General features: G+C 42.0%; 1 protein-coding gene across 1 annotated transcript in view; it reads left to right on the top strand.

Moving 5' to 3' along the window:
* Positions 1–11,255: 11,255 nt before the first annotated feature.
* The window catches only part of PPP4R3A (protein phosphatase 4 regulatory subunit 3A), a 29,021-nt gene continuing 19,891 nt past the window's right edge, over positions 11,256–20,385 (top strand). The window contains exons 1-3 of the mRNA XM_083435458.1: positions 11,256–12,918; positions 18,019–18,074; positions 19,623–19,721. Coding sequence (XP_083291584.1) covers positions 12,777–12,918; positions 18,019–18,074; positions 19,623–19,721 — 297 coding nt within the window. The 5' untranslated portion in view covers positions 11,256–12,776. The remainder of the gene's footprint in view (positions 12,919–18,018; positions 18,075–19,622; positions 19,722–20,385) is intronic.

Below are 20,385 nucleotides of genomic sequence, written 5' to 3'. Positions count from 1 at the left end.
GTCACTTGCAAGTATGAAATTAAAAAGTCAAACATGTTTCATAGTTAAAGTTATACCATTGTAAGGTGATGGCACCAGTAATTGTCATGTTAAGGCTTGGTATAAGGAAACTCAGTAGTTAAATCATATTTTATTTTTCCATTAGAACATGTACATGATATAGGACAAATCAAAAAATACAATTGGCATGTTAAGGTTTGATACAGGTAAATTCAGTAATAGGCTCTCTTGTGCTTCTAATAGCTCTAACACTTAATAACTGTTTTGGTGACTAAAACACAGCTTGATAAACAAAACTATATGCATACATATATAAAAAAGAAGCCATTAACATTAAATATATTATCATTATATGATAATATATTTCAGTATGTCAATCTCTGGTAAATGGCACCTTGGACCATTGAATGGCACTGCAAAAACTAGTTGCTGGCACTAAATAAAAATATAGAAATGTCAACTGTTTATATCAAGGCCACCTCACATGCTGTTACACAGAATTGTATAGGCCTAGGTACTTTAAGTGTATAAAGCATTAAAGCTACTTTCTGTAAAAAATAATAATAACAACACTGTATGGCCACGGGTATAGATTTGCTAAGAATAAGGTCAGACCAAAATATAAAAAAGGCTGTTACATATAGTTGAAATAGAAATGAATTCAAATGTTCATCAAATTAAATGAATAGCATTTTTTAAACTAAAAAATAAAGTTTTCTGTAGCTCACATTTCAGAACTGCCATTGGTGAATGACACAATGCCCAGTGATGTAACTGGATCAAAAAAAAATCATTATTCATTACTTACACTGGCAATATCACATCTTGACTCATTATTTACTAGATTTTTTTTAATGTGGTACTTACATTAGAATTTACAGTTTGTGGATATTCTCCAGGAGAATTTTCTAGCAGAGAATATTGTCACCTCACCTCACTACTCATAACCACAAAATCCGTTTACTTTCCCCATGCTCATAGCAGTTTCTCAAACTTTTTTGTGTTGTTTTGAAGCTTAAGCCACCAATGAATAGTTTGCGGAACTGCTCTTTTTCCCTCCAGTCGCTCCCCTGATCTCCACGAGGCATTTTCGGCTGGTTGAGAAAGCAAAAACAAGCAAGGGAGGAGGCGAAAGGGTTTTATATATATATATATATATATATATATATATATAATCTCACTGAGGTGTTTTTTTCTGAAGCGACGGCTCGGCTTGAGGTGAGTTCCCCTCTGCAAGCGCAGCGGTAGCAATGGAAGTGTGTGAAGAGGCGGGGGCCACTAGGGGGCGCATCGGAAGATGGCTGACAATAACATCTCTCCGACCCACACGAGGTAATTTGGAGGCTATGATGGGAGTAATTAGCCTCCCTACCCCCCCCCAGGATGGGGGGGGGGAACGCCTTGCCTGCTGTGCCCTATACCACCCCCGAATTTGTGGGGATGGGGGCACTAGGCACAAAGCCCTCCTGTGGGATTCCGGTGCTCCTGGACGCTGTCCCTGATCCGTGCCACTCCCTGCAAGAACTTCAAAAGAAACAATTTGGATGAAGGAACACACATATTTCAAGGAAGGAGGGGGAGTAAAGACTGCTAACAGAAGAGATCTCTGATAAAACAAGACAAGAATAAATCATGAGAAGATACGCCAAGACTCGGTATGGCAAATGACTGATGGGGGGGAAACTTTCCTTTCTTTCCTTATGTGATTAAACAAGAATCCCCTCCCCTCACGAGTCAGAAATGTCGTTTTAAGGACTTAAGCTGTGGATTTAAGGCTGTGTGGAGATAAACTTTTGAACCAAAGCATGTTTTAAGAAGAGCGTGGAATGTATAAGAGCTTTGGAATGACGCAGTTAAAAATGCCGTCGCCATATTGGGAAGTTCTGTCAGAGGTCTTGAGTCTGGGAGGAGAAAGAGAAATAGAGCTGTTTTTATATTGTGGGTGAAACTCCTCAGAGGGACTTAAGAGCGACAGTTTTGCAAGATTAATGATGGAAAGAGCGATGTTATCTATGAAGGCAATGATATATGGAAACCATCTCGATTTGAGGATTGGAAGAACGGAAAAATTCACACAGGCATATTATTGGTGTTTATTTGCTTAAGGAGACTATCAGAAGAGATCAGAAAGAAAAAAGAGAAAATATATGAACAAGATGTGATGTGGAAACAGCAAGATAAGACGGGATAGAATTATGAACTCTGTTTGGACTGATTTGGACATTAACGCAGTAGCAAGAAGATGATCAGAATCCCCCTTCGGATCTTGAAATATGGGTCCCCCCAAAAAAAATTAAAATTCGGCTTTCTAATTCGGAAGTTATGTGATGTGATTTAATTTGATTTGATTGGCCGGTTAATAAAAATTATTTTTTTTAAAAAAAGTGTGTGAAGAGGCTAACGACTCTTGCTATTACTTCCCTTTGCTTTCTCAGTGGGCATATTCTGACTCCATTCCCACTGGCACTTGGTTATGCTATTAGAGGGAGATATTCTATTAAAGGATAATCGAAGTAGAAGATTCTGCGAGACCACATAGGTTACTTACAAAACCACGCTCTGTACATTGTTTAGGGCAGAACACAAAGCCAAACATGGCCATCTAGTGGCAAATATAAAAACAACAGCCTTCAAAGAGATTGAATATTATTATGATAATAATTATTCTTTATTGCAAGTTAGTTGCTCTGTACCTTAAAAAAAATAATCAGTGAGATTTACATTATTTTGTATACTGAAGAAAGAAACAATTAAAATGAGAACGTTTAAAGCAGTGTATAATGCAAAATATGTATGGTGGTTTTTCAACTATTTTTTTCCCTCAGAGTAGGCCTGGTGAAACTAATGAGCATGGCAGAGTTAGGTTCATTAACTTAAATAGCTCTACTCTGAGTAAAACTTAGTTGAGTAAAACCTACCACCCCTAAAATGTTCACCCAATAACACTGGAAATAAAATTGTAAGTATCATCATGCCATTATACAAAAGTGTGGTACAATCACACTTGGAATACTGTTTACAATTCCAGCACCGCACTACGAAAAGGATAACGTGGAGTTAAAGAAGATTGAGAAAAGGGCAACCAACATGACAAAAAGCTTTTTAGTTTAGAGAATAAGGCAACTAAGAGGGGACATGATAAAAGGATAGATAGATTGAGGAATGTGTTTTGCTTCCTCTCTCATAGCGTTAGGATTCATAGACATAAAATGGAGGTCAACACTGGAAGATTCAAGTCAGACAAAAGGGAGCATTTCTTCACACAATGCATAATGAAACTATGGAATACCTTCCCACAAGGCATTGCAACAGCCACCAGCTTGGATGGCTCTAAAATATTAAAGGTAAAGGGACCCCTGACCATTAGGTCCAGTCGTGGCCCACTCTGGGGTTGTGGCGCTCATCTCGATTTACTGGCTGAGGGAGCTGGCGTACGGCTTCTGGGTCACATGGTCAGCATGACTAAGCCGCTTCTGGCGAACCAGAGCAGCACACAGAAACACTGTTTACCTTCCCACCGGAGCGGTACCTATTTATCTACTTGCGCTTTGATGTGCTGTCGAACTGCTAGGTTGGCAGGAGCATAGCTGTCAAGTGTCCCTTATTTGAAGGGACAGTCCCTTATTCCAGCGCCATGTCCCGCTACTGTCCCTTATTGGTGGATGTCCCTTAAATGATGTCCCTTAAATTTCAAAGGAAGCAGCTCCTCTCCCTCCCTCTCTGCCGGCCAGGGAGGAGGGAGGCTCCAACTGTGTTGCTCACCCAATAAGAAGTCTAAGAACGACTGGGGGGTGGAGCTTGCATGCCTTGTGTGTGGGTAGTTAATGCAAGCTGAGGGGGGTTTTGAATGCTGGACGCCATTTGGTTGGACGTGCTGCTGCAAACTTTGCAGTGCAAAGCCAGGCCGGGGAGCCATCTTAAGTTGAGGCTGCATAGGCCTTGTGGTGCATGTGATTCAGATTCTATTCAGTTGAACCTCTGGTTACAAAGTTGGTTGGATAGTGTTCTCGAAGCTACCCAGCATGAGTTTGACCAGACTGCAGGAGGACAGGAAGACTGGAGTGCCTGGAACAGGTGAGGCTGCAGGTCCCTTATTTTGGCTGCTGGTCCCTTATTTTGAAGGCCGCTGGTCCCTTATTTTCAAATCTGTAAGTTGACAGCTATGGGCAGGAGCAGGGACCAAGCAACAGGAGCCCACCCCGTTGCGGGGATTCGAACCACCGACCTTCTGATTGGCAAGTCCTAGGCTCTGTGGTTTAACCCACAGCGCCACCCGCGTCCCCCCCCCCAAAAAAAAAAGATTAGGATTAGGCAAATTCATTGAGGGTATGGCTGTCAATAGCTACTATTCATGATGGCTGTGTTCTGCTTCCAATATTAGGCGGGAATCAGAGTCATAGTGGGAAGCTCAATGAAAATACCAACCCAGTGCGGCATCTCTAAAAAAGGCAAATTTCATGCTAGGAACCATTAGGAAAGAAATTGGGAATAAAAACTGCTGATAGCATAATGCTGTCATTTAAATCCATGATGCGACTGCATTTGGAGTACTGTGTTACAGAATGTCAGAGCTCTTCCCTCCTCCAGCTGAGTTCTCAGGTTTTTCTGAGGAGAGGAAATATCTGCTAATCCAGTGTATAGATACAGCCAGAGAGTGCTTTTTTGGCAGTACAAATGCTGCCCTCTAGTGTCCCTCACGTAAGTCATTTCTGCACAGCCAGTTTTAATATATTGTTTTGTTGTTTATCAAAAGTCAAGTGAGCTTCCAGGGCTCAAATAAGTGAATTTGTGTTCCTTTTAATTTTGGCCTGAATTAGGCTTAGGTTCTCTTCCAAACTCAAACTCTGTGCATCTCCTGAACGTGTTACCATTAGCACAACAGAGTCTGGAGGCTTCTACACCTCTGCGCATCTCCTGTGGAATGCAAAGCAGCATTTTGGGCATCAGACTCCTTGGGAAATGTACTTCCTGTAGATCCTGCCAACTCAGTTAAGGGGTCAGGAGCCATAGCAGTTTCATCCTCTGTAGTTCTCTGCGGATACTTGTGGCAGCGCTTGCAGGGAAAACCTTCCTTATAATCCTTGGTAAAATTGGGTGAAAAGGGGAAGGGGGTGACAACTGCATTCTGGAGGGCTGAAACTGAGCCAAGCCCATTATGAGCTGAGTCTGAATTCTGGTGAAGGTTTGCGCTCAGCTCATAATGGGCTTGGAGGATTTCTCAACTGTGAAAATCATATAATGAATTATTTCATTTGTATCCATAGATCTCAGGGCAGTTCACAGCATAAAAATACAAGATCAAAATATATAATTAAAACACATACAAAAAATAGTGTGCAATTCTAGAACTGGAAAGGACCACAAAGGGCATCTAGTCCAAATCCCTGCTGCACAGGAATCTTTAGCTTAAATCCACAACCCTGAGATTAAGTATCTACTGACTAAATGTCAGCACAATTGCTAGTTAGCACTCAAAGAACACCCACTAGACATTTGTCGTGTGCCATCTTCCTAAGGTAGAATATCTGTAATGAGACTATAATATTTTCACAGGATTTAGATATCGTTATGTTGTATATATGAGATCATTCACATTGGAACAAACCTGTCATCTGGGCAAAAAAATGCAATTCTTTGGCTGCTATTATTTTTATTTAATTTATGTATTACGTTAATATACCACTTTTTCCCCCTCCAAGGAGTTCGAGATGGGGTACGGTACACGGTTTACCCACACGACGAGCTTCATACAGTTGTCTGGAATATGGTTCATGAGTGAATGGTCTTCAGCACTTCCTATGACCACAAGTAGTGATGAACTGAAACTATATAGCCAATTCCTGTGTAATTTGTGGAATGTGTGTGAATGTGTTGAGGAGAGTAATACCTTCTGTGCTAGGTTTTCCCTTGCTGTTCTACTTTAGGCAGAATAACACCTACTTTATTGACTTTTTCCAAATGACAAATGCCATGAATGCTACTGCTGCCCCTTGAAGTAAGCGGTCACCGTACCTCCTTAATGCCCACTTGACCACTTCAGTCTGCAGAGGTGTCTTCAATGCACTTTTCCCAGCAACTGCTTAAAACATTTTTGTGCAGGCAAATCTATCCAGACATGTGGACACTAACATGTGTTTTTAGTTTATTATTGATTTTTTAAAAAAATCTTTTTTAAACACCTGTTTTTAGCTATATTTTATGGATCATTTTAATTTTTTTGTTGGAAGCCACCTAGAGTGGCTGGGGAAACCCAGCCAGATGGGCAGGGTATAAATAAATAAATTATTATTATTATTATTATTATTATTATTATTATTATTAGACCAGGGTTGCTTTAGTCTCTGCCCCAAAGGACCTTTCTGAGACAGCCATCCCACAAGGCAGGTGAGGGAACCTTTAACCCTCCAAATGTTGTTGATCTGCAACTCCTATCAGCTCCAGCAAGCATGGCTAATAGTAAGGGATTGTGGGAGTTGTAGGCCAAAGGTTCCTCCCACCTGCCCCAAGAGGGGCCTCAGAAGCTCGCCCACAACCAGGAGCATTACAAAACTCTTTTCTCTGCAGGACTTTCCAAGTTCATCTGCATTTGCAAGGCAAAACAAGTGAGGCTGTTTCCACACTAGGATGCTGTAAAGCTACTGATGTGTTGGCTTTCCACAAGCAGCTGGAAGCAGAATGAAAGCAGTGGTTGAACAAAACATTTAATATGATGATATATCCTCCAACTATGTTCATCCCCATGGCCTCGTTCTTTCTACGTCCTTAGAATAAACTCTCAGTCAGTAAAGGTCCCTTACAGCTTTTATTAGAAGCTTCCACCTTGCCCCATTGTTTCCTGTTACTATACAAATAAGTCTTGTTGAACTTAATCAATGTTGATTTCCCCCCCTTATCAGTTCCTGTTCCCCACTCTGGGAGGAGTCTTTAATTTATTTTCTTTATTTACATTTTTAATTGTACAATTTCACATAAAGGAGAAACAACATCCAACACAATATAGATAAACTAACAAGGCACTACGAAAGTGTCCTCAAAATTTATAACTAATAAAAAACTTCAGTAATAAGGAACAGCTGCGCCCCCTACATTACTTCCTTGAAGCTGCTTACACTTAATATTTGAGGCTGTTGTGGCAATTGCTTATCTCCTAAAAGGTAGGATATTTTCTGCAGTATAGAATAAACCTGTAACATTTAGGTTAAAATGTTTGGCTCTTGCGATGGAATTCAGTTGCTGAACTTACCTTGGTTTTAAAGACAATATTTTCAGGAGTCTTTGAGAGGCTGGGTTGTTAAAGCACATATCTAAGAATGGCATGTATGTCTGAAAGTTTTGTTTCAGATTTGACCAGTGTTTTTAAAATGTTTGACTTTGAACCATGAAGCACGGTGTTCACCATACAGAAAGAGTCAGAGGGTTGTATCCAACAGTGTCACTCTGCTCATTATAAGGCTTCCGTCAGTGGAACAAGGAGGAAGCAATTTTTGGTGATTCTTCCTCTCCCTTCCTAAGCCCCTCATTAAATTTGCTGTAGAGGTTTGGCAAGGGGCATCAAGAGCAGCTTGGGGGCTACACAGGGGAGAATAGTCAAAATCGATTGCCTCCATGTTGGGGAAAGATTATGGGAGCCATCTTCATACTTAACTGTTTACTCATGCCAGGATTTGTTGTTTTCTTCTAGAGACAATAATAACTTTTGTTGGGGAGAGATGCAGCCAGCTGCTGTGCCCTATGGCCGCTGATTATGTTGTTTCAGCAGTACACAGCTCTGCATGTGCTCAGCTGATGTGTAAGTCTAAGTGGGTGGCTCCTGTTTTCCTCTCTAAACACTTGATAGATGGATACTATATAAAGAAAACAAACAGCCTTAGTTTATAAAATTTAGCCTTGGTTACAATAAAATGGGACATTGTCATATGAGCAATTAATATTTGAATGATTACAAACCAGAAGGTGCTCACCTGGCTGATCAAAAGAAGTTGTTCATGAAATTGTTTTTGAGGGTAGTCTAGTCTAGTCTAAACTACAGGTAGTAGACTAGGACTGAAACCCTTATTCAAACGGAACTGATAAGACTAGGAAAACTGCTACTCAGCTAATTGCTGAAAAAGCCTTATAATGCAGATAAATAAAACCATGACCACACTATGATGTTGTAATCAAACGCTGTTTGTTTGATTAATTAATTAAATGGTGTTTCCGTGCGCTCTGGTACTCGTCACAGTGTCCCATTGTGCCAGAAGAGGTTTAGTCCACATGACCTGGAAAGCTGTGTGCAGACAAAAACTGGCTCCCTCGGCCTGAAGTGAGACGAACGTCTTACCCCATAGTTGCCTTTGATTGAACTTAACCGTCCAGGGGTCCTTTACCTTTACCTTTTTTTAAAAAAACAACCCTGTAATCAAAATACTTTAATACTTTAATAAAAAGCATATCAGCTGTTCAGCATATAGAACAGCTTTCCACAATCTGATGCCCTTCAGATGTTTTTCACAACCAGTTTGAAAGCCAATGAGAATTGTAGTCTAAAAATCTGATAGAAAGATGACCTAGGACAAGCATTTGGAACCTGTGACACTCTAGTCCAGATATAGTTCAACTCAAACTCCATCATGGCCAGTGGTTAGGGATGTTGTAAGCTGTGGTCCAGCAACATCAGGAGGACCGCACATTCCCCATCCCCGATCTAAAAGATGCTTGCTATTACAGTTGTACCTCGGCTCCCAAACGCCTTGGGAGTTGAACATTTCAGCTGACTGACCACTATGTAGGGTTCAGAGGATATGCTAAACAGAAGCTATAATAATAATAATAATAATAATAATAATAATAATAATTTTATTATTTATACCCTGCCCATCCAGTTGGGTTTCACCAGCCACTCTGGGCGGCTCCCAACAGATTTAAAACAGAATAAAATATTAAATATTAAAAACTACACTAAATAGGGATGCATTGTGATGTCTTCTAAAAGTCAGGTAGTTGTTTATTTCCTTGAAATTTGATGGGAGGGCATTCCACAGGGTGAGTGCCACCACCAAGAAGGCCCTCTGCCTGGTTCCCTGTGACCTCACATCTCGCAGTTAGGGAACCGCCAGAAGGCCTTCAGAACTGGACCTCAGTGTCCGAGCAGAACGATGGGGGTGGAGATGCTCCTTCAGGTATACTGGGTCGAGGCCGTTTAGCTAATCTAAAGTGGAAGTGGAAGCTTCTGATCTCAGGTGCTGGAAGAACAAGAGTGCACAAGCCCAGTAATAATAATAATAATAATAATAATAATAATAATTTATTATTTGTAACCCGCCCATCTGGCAGGGTTTCCCCAGCCACTCTGGGCGGCTTCCATAGAAACCAAAAATACACTAAAATATCACACATTAAAAACATCCCTGAACAGGGCTGCCTTAAGATGTCTTCTGAATGTCAGGTAGTTGTTTATCACTTTGACATCTGATGGGAGAGTGGGCGCCACTACTGAGAAGGCCTTCTGCCTGGTTCCCTGTAGCTTTGCTTCTCGCAATGAGGGAACAGCTAGAAGGCCCTCAGCGCTGGACCTCAGCATCCGGGCAGAACAATGGGGGTGGAGACGCTCCTTCAGGGCCGAGGCCGTTTAGGGCTTTAAAGGTCAACACCAGGACTTTGAATTGTGCTTGGAAACATACTGGGAGCCGTACAGTAGGAAGAGGACAGGATTTTTCTTGTAACACTAAACAATGGTTTAGCATTGATTCCAGACATAGCCTGAGCTTCCTACTAGATTCAGAAAGTAGTAAGTCACAACCAAAAAAATTGAGGAGGTGCCACCCCGCATCTCAACAATATCATCCACTTCAAATAGGATGGGGGGGGGGCTGTATGTTGACATACCTGCATTTCAGGGGTTTGGACTAGATGACCCACAGGGCCTCTTCCAATTCTGATTCTATGATTTTGCAGCTTCTGCCATCTTCAGAAGCAGTATGCCACTGAATGTTTTGCTTGTGCACTTCTCATAGGTATATGGTTGGCCACTGTGAGAACAGGATGTTAGACTTGGTGAGCTTTGGGTGTGAACCAGCAAGGCACTTCCTATGTTCTTATCTTACTCAAGAGTTATCTGTGGTAGTGTCAAGAAACATTTTCCGGACCCATTCATAATGATCTCTGAATATTCAATCACAAAAGTTGGTACAACTCAATGGTGCGACAAAAATATTCTTTTTGGCTTTTGTTGCCGTTGTGCTGAGTTACTCAAGCAATCAGTGGGTGACCAAAGGCATCTTGGGGATAAACTAAGTGGAGTTCTTCAAACTGTTTATTTGGAATAGTCAGCGATACCGTGTCTCTTCTGGAGCCTGTGGTTCGATGAGTCTCCACCATTGCACTTATACTTAGGTAGTAATAGTAATAATAAACACCCCCAACCAGGAATTGCCAGCCTCTTATCAGCTAAACAGGATGCTTCCCAGATACTAATCCCACATCCCTGACCAGTAGACAAAGTGGTTGGGCCTGATGAGAGCTGAAAAGCATCTGAAGAGAACCATATTGGTTACATTTTGTGTTTAAGGCTGGCCTTTTTGACTTCGGATCAGCAAAACTATGAAGAACTTGTTAGTGTTGTATACTACTTTTGCAGACGTCACTGACTCGTGTTTTGAATAAGTAATCGTAAGCAGGGGGGGAGACAACTATTATTATTTTTATTACATTCATATTCCACCTTCCTCCAAGGACCTCAAGGCTCTGCCCCCCCCCCCACCTCATTTTTAACCTCTAAACCCTGTGTTAGGCTGATAGACGGGAGGTCACCCAGTGAGCTTCAGAGCCTCCCAGGTCCAAGCCCAGCACTGCGCACTTACCTGCAAGTCACTTGTTTATTTCACTTGTGCGCTAAATGTTGGGAGCGCCCGAGGTAATCCTTTTAACCTCTTGTGTCTGGCACTTTTGATTTATCCCGGGATATCAACTAGCTGTTGCCGCTTCCAGGCGCAGTTCCAGAGCGCATCTGTACGGAAGTGCGCGCGCGGTTGCCACAGGCTCGGGGGGGGGGGGTAGGTTAGTTATCACTGGAACTGGCAATGGATCCCCAGAGCACGTGCAGGTGGCAGAGAGACCAAGCTGTGCTTTCCCCCTCGCCTACACAGGTCGTCTTTGGCACGACAAACTCCTTGTTATACCATGAATGTCACCAGAGCTGCCAACTCGCCCGAGCACCCACAAAAATCCACATGAAGGGACCGGGCACCCACAAATTTCGGTGCACGCTACATGGCACTCACGGCCCCGGGCTAAGTTCGCCCTCCTGAATGTCACGTGTGAATCGGACCCCCTTCACGGAACTCGCTTCTCTACAGGCTGCTTCAGACGCGGCTTTTCCTACGCGGAACAAAACGTGTTGTTTTCCCTCCGGGAGAGTTTCCTGCGCTTCTCCTGGGAGGAAGGGGGATCAAAGTGCGAAGAAGCGCGCCTTCAGGTTGAGCCACCATCCCGAGCGGAGCCTCTGCCAGGCTGCTGGCCCTTTAAATGTTCGCGGCCGGCCCGTGCTGCCTTTCGCTCGGAGACCCCGCGCGCGCAGCGAAGAGGTGAAACCAAGATGGCGGCCGCGCCGTGACTGAGCCTTGAGACAGAAGGACACGAACGGCCAGCGCCTCAGCCACCCAGCCCGCCCACGGAAGGGCCCCGCGCCTCGGCCCGCTGCGTGGGAAGGAGCAGGAGGAGAGCCGCGGGCGACGAGGCTCGAGCCCGGGACTCGGCACCGGCGGCGGGAGCGGGAGCAGGAAGAACATGGCGGCGGAGGAGTCGGGCTGGGAGTTGAGTCGCCGCTGCTCGTGAGGGGAGCTGATGGGGGAGACCGGGCCGTGAGGCCGCCTGCGCGCCCCCGGCCCGCCCAGTCCCGCTTCCTTTCCTCGCCTACGCCCAGGGAGGCAGGCAGCGAGGCAGCAGCAGCAGCACCGTCCGTCCCCCGCCGCCGCCGGCTTAGGCCGCGGCCTCCTCTGCGAAGAAGGGGCGGCTCCGTCTCGGTCCCCTAGTCTGGCCGAAAGAAGGGGCTTCGGGCCTGGGAGCTCCGCGCACAATAGAGCCGGGCAGAGGACGAACCGGTCCGCTCTGCCCGTTGTTTCCCCCCCGCTTCGCCTTCGGCTCCCCCCTAAAGACGTCTCCCCGATCTATCCTTACGGGTTTCCCTTCCCGCCGCTCCCGTGGCACTTTTCGGTTTGTTTTTTTTTATTGGGGGGGCCTGTCGGTTGCGACTAGCTGATCCCCCCCCCCGCTTACCTTTCCTGTCACCACTGATCCGCCCGCTTTCTTTCTCCTCCCGCTGCTCTGTCACTTACGCCTCCGATCTGCGCCCCGCTGTTCCACTTCTTCATGCCAGCCTGCCTTATTGGCACACCCGGTTAATTTCTACGCTTTTAGTCACCTGTGTAATTCGGGACCCTTTTCACACCCTTCTTTTAAGACCCTCCTCGTCCTTCTGTTTCCCCCTATCAACTCTGCCATTGTTGCTTCCTGTTATCTCGCATCCTGCAAGGCAGTGCTGCTGCTTCACTGAAGAAGTTCTGTGTCCCCCTAAGACTTGCTTCCCTTCCCTCCTTTCCTCCCCCCCACCTTTGCTTTGGCCCCCTTTTGGGGGTGATGCAGCAGCTACTCTAGCAGTTGCCACAAAGAGGACTGTTGTGGGACACCGTCTGAGACTTTTCATTCTCTTTCCTGCTCCCCTTCACTGAGGGGGGCAAAGCCCCCCCCCATCAGCTCAGTCAACTATTGTAGTCCCCTGTGGTGTGACAAGAGGCAGGATGACTGATACCCGGAGAAGGGTGAAGGTTTATACACTGAATGAAGATAGACAGTGGGACGACCGAGGCACTGGACATGTGTCCTCTGGCTATGTGGAAAGGCTGAAGGGCATGTCCCTGCTAGTCAGGGCAGAGAGCGATGGTAAGTTTGGCTGAATGTGTGAACATGTGCACACCAAAAGTATTAATCCCTGTGTTCATCTTAGTAAGGTGGACAGTGGTAATCATATCTTGGAATTGAATTTCAAGTGTTGGGTGATGTATATGGGAGTCTGAAACCAGGTAAGTAATAATCAACATATGTTGGCTATCATGACAGATGATTCCCAACAATGTGCTGTTGTTAAGTACATAACAGTTGTTGCAATATTCTGCTGTAGAATATTTGGAACAATAGACTTTGATCACTGTGCCTAGATAAAAATTAAGTACTGATTGGCATATTTTGCTCCTAAAATCTTAGGATGGAAGATAATTACAAAAAATTGCATTAATTTTAATGAATGTATATGCTGTCCTATAATCCTTGTTATCTCAGCAAGTGTGTGGAAAGATACTGACTTCTAATTCCTGCTTTCCATAAGAACCCATTATCTCCTTACATTCTAGAGAGAATCCATAGTTCATGTTTGTCAAACCCATGAACTATAGATTGTCAAAATTATAAGTTGAAAAACACACTTACTTTTTTAACATGATTGCTGTGGTGAGATTCTTTGTGAAAGCATATGAATAATTTATTTTTGATAAATTAAGCTTCAGGATCTGCCTTGTGTATCTGCTCAAAGTAAATAAAATGTTTTTTCCTTCAGGTTTTAGGCCAACAAAAGAAGTACAAATCAGTTGGGGAACACTTAATAGCAATTTGGAAGTTGAGTGAATCCTGTGTGTGCTGCAGTATATACAAGCGGTCTTAAATTCTATTTCATCTTTAACCACATTTTTTCCCTTCCTATTTTTGTTTTGTTTTTAGCTTGATAGTGGCCCTTTTAGGTTGGGGCCAAAAAACATCATCTTTGTCTTTTGAAACTAAGTAAAAATGAAAGTAGACTAGCTGGGGGGAAACCCCTAACAAATAAATGGAACTGATTTTCAAGAGAGCAGTGAGACTTGCTGATAAGTTTGTGCATAATATTTCAGTCTTGCAGCATTATCCTTTCCATATTTACTGTTAATTCAACTCCATTGATAGTGCTGGATTCAACTTACCTGGTTAGTTCAAGGACTCCCAGTAGTGCAGTGGGACCGCACACACACACACACACCCGCCAACCCCCCCCCCCCCCAAATCTGCTCTGGGGCAAATGCTTGTACTTACGGAACAATTGTACTAGCACAATGTTGAATTCTACCCGTAGACTCATAACATTAGTTACACTAAGTTTGCGTGTTAACTCAGGGAATCTTTGTGACTGATTAGAACTTAATATTCTTAGTTGATTTATCAAAAGTGTGCCTCAAATTATCTTAGTCTGGAAGTCCATTTTCCAAACTTTAGAAATGAAGTAAAATGCAATTATTTTATTTCTTAATATTACTTTTAAACTTTTCAGACTTTAAAATACACGTAGGTCCCGCTTACCAAACAAAATGCATTCTGTGAAATCATTGATTAGGCAAGCATTCACATAACTAGTTTATAATTTCCTATGGAAATTCTAATGTGGGATTTGTTTGCTCCCACCCCCAATGGTTTCTCCCTGAAATGACTGTAGCCAATCAGCAATCAGATAAGTGAATCTGTGGAGTGTATAGCAAGGTTTGGGTGTAATTATTTTCATGGGGACATGAATTTTCAGATAGTGAGCATGCAGATAGTAGGGGCAGCGTGTAAAATAATGTCAATGAAATGTAAACATTTATATGGATATTGTGGAAGTTTTACTGATTGTACGCAAGTCATGCTTTGTGATCTGCAAGCTGAACCTAGTCCAGTTGCATCTCAGATGATGAGCTGTTTTGTTGTCCTAGACAAGCATCAGAAACAGGAAACTTATCATGCCACTAGCAGGCAGCAATACATGGCTGGTGGGCTGAGTTTGGTGGGGTATGTCACAAATTTTGCCCCTACACAGCATTCTGGAATAGGCACCTTGGAGATTAAGTAGAGAGCTTTCTCACTCCAAATGTATTGCTTTGTAATTATTTTTAGAATTTCTTGTTCAGCTTTGCTTTATATTTTCTGTTGCCATATATTTTTATGTCTCTTGCTGTGCACCACACTTACTATTTGAATAAGAAAGTTATAGACATAGGACCTGGTAGCAAGTGATAGATAAGACCTAGTATCTGCATCTCTAGGGAGTAAAAAGCAGTAAGTATACCATAGTGTTGTAGTCTCTCCAAATGGGGCTGAAGACAGGCAAATTGGTGACAAAGGCAATGGGATGGTCCTGGTACTTGGGATACGAATCATGTGGTATTAACAAAGCCCCCCCCCCCCACATACCAGGTATATACACTGCATCACAGGAGCTACTACCATTAGAAGCGTTTGGGGGGGAAACATGCAACTGGCCTAAGCCACATGGTTGAAATAGTCAAGCACATTTCAGCAGCATGGAATTTCACCATGCTCAGTTGTCTACCCCAGTGCTAGCAAAGTGATGAGAGCCAAGATAAGGCAATGTGGAAAAGGGGTAAGTGGAGTATAGTACTAGCCATACTAGATCAGGCCAATAGCCTATATATTTGTATATATGCTTTGACATTGACTTGAATGATATATTGTCAAGGGAGTTTAAAATGTACACCCCAGATAAGAAGAGATGAAGAAGAGTTTGGATTTGATATCCCGCCTTTCACTCCCTTTTAAGGAGTCTCAAAGCGGCTAACATTCTCCTTTCCCTTCCTCCCCCACAACAAACACTCTGTGAGGTGAGTGGGGCTGAGAGACTTCAAGGAAGTGTGACTGGCCCAAGGTCACCCAGCAGCTGCATGTGGAGGAGTGGAAACGCGAACCCGGTTCCCCAGATTACAAGACTACCGCTCTTAACCACTACACCACACTGGCTTTCTTCTAAGCAAAAATGGCCAACATATGTGGGCAACTTGATTCTCTGGGAAGCCAGAAATATCTCATTTCTCCTCTGCAGCACACACACATTTTTGGCTGCATGATAAAACTGGAATGAAAGGAAAGCCTATTTTTTATTGCATTTTTCCTTACTTTATTATTATTATATACTTATTTATACCCCACATTGACAAGGACTCACTTACTGTGACACTTTTTCCACTTACTGTATAGTCGTTTTCCTGTGCAAATCTCTGCATGTCTACACAGAAGTTTACTGAGTTCATTGGGGCTTACTCCCATGTAAGTGGGTATAGGATTGTAACCTGTGAATATTGCAAATATCTCTCTAATCTCTTATACTACTATGCAGTATATGAGATAGATTTAGTGGCAGTTATACACTGTTGGGCAAATAACATATGTCCTGTCTGTTTTTGAACCCACCCTGTTTCTTATGTTAAAAGAAGAGGACAATTTTTTTTTAACATTAGTCCATATTATTCCCTAGTGAAATCTTTCCATGCCCTTAAATCAATTTTATTGAACACCTGTTATCTCAGTGAACTAAGGTAACAGCCACAACTAAACACAATATATTTGGTAATAGTGTTAATCATTTAACCATTAACTTAGTAACTGAAAAGTAGACTCCTACTAACTGAAATTTGTGGAAGAGATGAGCTTAAAAGGTAACTTTCAGGTACCTCTTCCATTTGTTCAGTCAGTTAACTCTAGGAGAATATTCTCTGCACTCTCCTGGGATGATAAACAAGAGACTTGGTCTATGCAGGGAACAAAAACTAGGCACTGTATTTTTCTTTCTTTTTTAACTATTTCAGGCATTTAAGAAGTGTTGAATCATCAGCTGCTTTTACATTTTAATGATACTGCTTCTCTCCCCCCACCCCCGGCAGTAATAACTCAGTATTTGAACTGTAAACTTTTTCTACCCTTCAGATGTGTCCTCAGAAGTATGTTTCCTTTGGCTTCAGCCATACACTACTTCTTCCTAGTTGCTGAATGCTTGAATTTGTTACTTTTAACCCATTGCCATGATTAGTTATAGATCTGTACTTACAGGTAATACAGAACCTTAATGCAACAGTTTGTTTCTCCTACTGCTATTGATGTGGTTCATATATAATACAAAGCCAAACTATGGCTTTTTGCAATGCATGAACATTCAGGTTTCTGATGAATAAATCATCCTTTGATCCAGATGCTGCACTGCTATGAGCAAAGCCATGGTTTGACATGTAAACCAAAACTTGGTTACAGCTTCTGGTTTCTCTGGAGTGAGAGCCTGTGTTCTGATGATACACTAACCCAAACTGTGACTTAGCTCACATAAGTGCAGATGCAAAGTGCTTTTACTAAGCCATGGATTGGCTTTACATTGCATGCGAACTGATTTGGATTTTTGGATTTCTGTGTTCGCATTGTATACCTCCAACTAGACCAGAACAAGTCTAAATTGGTGTCTTCAGCTGGGCTGGGGGGGGGGGGATCTGTATTTCATCACAAAAATTCTGGAAGCTTGATAATGGCACCTAGAAATTTGAAATTGCTCAGCCTATAGAAAATTGAAATACTTACCAGCCCTAGGGTCCAGTACAAAAGTGGAGTGTAATATATGCAGGACCTTTTAGGAAGGTTGCAATAGCAAGCCTTGCTTTATTTCTGCAACAGTGGCTAGTTGGCTACCACTCTTTCACAGTATAGCAACCTTTCTATTACCCATCCTGAAAGGTTTTACAGAAGACATGATTTGTATGGTTTATGCCTGTTTCCTTTCCAGAATGTTTTAATACCTTGAAACCTTCTTTGAGGGAGAGGAAGTGTGTTTTGATATTAAACCTAGGAAAGTTTGCTTTGCACAGTTGAGTCTTAGAAAAATCAATATAACACTAACTGCTTTTAATTAAAATTATATATTACAGGATTTCAGTGCTTGATAATCGTTAGAACGGCCTTCACCAACTGGTGTCCTTCTCATTTTTTGGGATGTATGCACTGATAGGAGTTGTAGTTCAAAAGATCTGCAGGACACCAGGCTGGCGAAGGTTTCTTTAGAGAGCTGTTTGCAGAATCAGTAACCATTTCTTCACAGGAATAGTTGTGTATACCTGGTGAATGATTATTTTCAGTTTGCTTTGTATAGATCATATAAACGCTGCTTTATTTCTAGGGGAGGAAATAAAACACTTTCCCCCTTCTTTTTAGGTTCTCTTCTTCTGGAGTCCAAAATCAATCCTAATACTGCTTACCAGAAGCAACAGGTAACAATTTAGTCAGCTATGTTTCCCAGCGTAGGAAATGTTTGATGGAAATATGATAGTTGGGTCTGCCAATTTCAAGGTGCTTTCAGGCTGTCGTGGCTTGGGTTATGAACTGCTGCTATGACCCAGAGGTGTGTCTGTTGATGCTTCACTGGCAACAATGTAACAGTAACATGGTAATTGTTTGTGCCTCCAGCTTAATCTAACAGTTCAGTTACCATAGAACCTTTTGATGTATGGCAGTTTTCCAGAATTCCTTATATCATTCCTCTGTACAACAGTCTTGTGAGTTAGGTACTCTTGAGTGTAATGAATACAGTGAAGTCTAGTGAACTTCACATTAAACTTAACAGATCAGCTAACACAATAAAAAAGCTGCACCCAAAGAGGGAGATTTTTTGACTGACAAACCAAATAGTAACCAGTTGCTTGGATAAATTGTGATTCACCAATGGGTTCTTAGGGAACTCCTATGTAAAACTGCAGGACCATCCATACCAAATTACTAGTAGATCACCAATGTAACACTGTCTTTTAAGTAGCATCCAAGGAAGTGTATGCTTCTCAGTCAGATTACCCAAGTAAGGCTGCAGTCAGAATAATGTATACTCAGAAGTATGTCCCATAGAAATCAGTGGAGCTTGTTGCCAGGCTAGTAGGATTACAATTGCAGTCTCAACTAGTAGACAGTGTAGGGCAGTCCTGTAAATATAAAGATTTTGTGGATTTTCAAAAAGCATGCAGCGAAGGGCCTTGTGAAAAGTTCATTAAGAACGTAGCAGTCATTAATTAGTCTCTGTGATCTTATGGGTTGGTGACTGATTAAAAAACAGGAAAGAGCATATGAATGAGTAAGCAAATTTCTGCAGAAGTCTTTTAGTGTAATGCTGTAGGGAAAAAAGCAAATGGAGATAATAGGAAAAGAGTGGAAAATTAAACAACAAATAATGCCATTACCAAAGTTGATGTGTATATTTGAAATGTGTGCATGCAGTTCAAAACCCTTGGGAAATTGTAAAAAGGATGCATAAAGGTTGCTAAAATTATCAGATGGATGAATTGTTCTATGAAGAGAGTCTAAAATACAATACAGATGGGAGTGTGGTTATTGGTGATAAAAAGTGAATAAGAAATATTCTTTATGAAAGCTGGCTTTTAATCAAAATGAGAATGTAGCAGGTGACAACCATAATTTCATGCAAAGCATGAAATAACACAATGTTGCCCTATAAAATTCATCTACTTGCCAAAATATACATGATGTTTTAGATCCAGCAGCCATAGTTTGCTCAGTGGCAACTGTATCTCATATGCTAAAAACACTGCCAGCATGCTGTGCATGTGACTTTCTTTGCACTGGCTTGGTATCCACTGACAATCCAATATGGGAATTTTTAGTTTGTGTTTTTGGTTGTATTAAGAGTAATATGCAAGTGAAACACTTTGATTTTTTTATCTCAGACATTATTGGATCAAATAATTCATCTTTAGAAAATGTTCTGTAATGTTAAATATAGCTTAACTAAACATAACTCTTAACTTTTAAAGGACACACTGATTGTGTGGTCTGAAGCAGAGAACTATGATCTGGCACTTAGCTTTCAAGAAAAAGCTGGATGTGATGAAATATGGGAAAAAATATGTCAGGTAAGTTTTCCCTCTCAAATATTTAAATATTTGTTCCATTTGCAATATTAAGTGAATATTTCCTTCACCATTTCCTTCAGAAGCATCCAGATTATTTAAAACCCGAAATGTGTTTAGTGCATATTCAGACTTCCATTCAAACTAACATATGGGCTAACTAAACAAGAGGGCCAAATACCTACAACTCCTGATTGTCAGCAAATATGAAAACGAAAATATTCCACTGTTGTAGAACACTGGGAAATCATAAATTACCTTGCCATTAGGAAGGTAGTAAGATAGCAATAGCAAAAGTAGAATTAAACTGGTGCCTTTGCATTTAACAGATGGGTTTTTCATCAAGTGGATAATACCATTAATAGAAGAGGAGATTTTTGCCTGTTCCCTTTTCCCTCTGCAGCCCCCAAAAGTAATCTCCAGAGAGTTGGGGGACCCTCCAAAACAGCATGGAAGGTGCTCTGAAAAGTTTTGTGGAAAAAGGGGAAAACTGAAAACTATCATTTCCATTAGCAGAGATATCTGCTGATCGAAAGTTCTTTTGCAAGCACAAGAGCATTTCATTGTTTTTATTTGTTAAATTTCTGTCCTACCCTTCCTCCCAAAGGAGCTTGAGTTGAATTCTACCCATACAGTTAATTTGGAGTAGCAAGAATATTTGTACATA

This window comes from Podarcis tiliguerta, assembly GCF_965153285.1.
Source record: "Podarcis tiliguerta genome assembly, chromosome: 1".
Classification (NCBI taxonomy): Eukaryota; Metazoa; Chordata; class Lepidosauria; order Squamata; family Lacertidae; genus Podarcis; species Podarcis tiliguerta.
The sequence above is the reverse complement of the archived record's forward strand: the minus strand, read 5'-3'. Positions and strand labels throughout refer to the sequence as shown.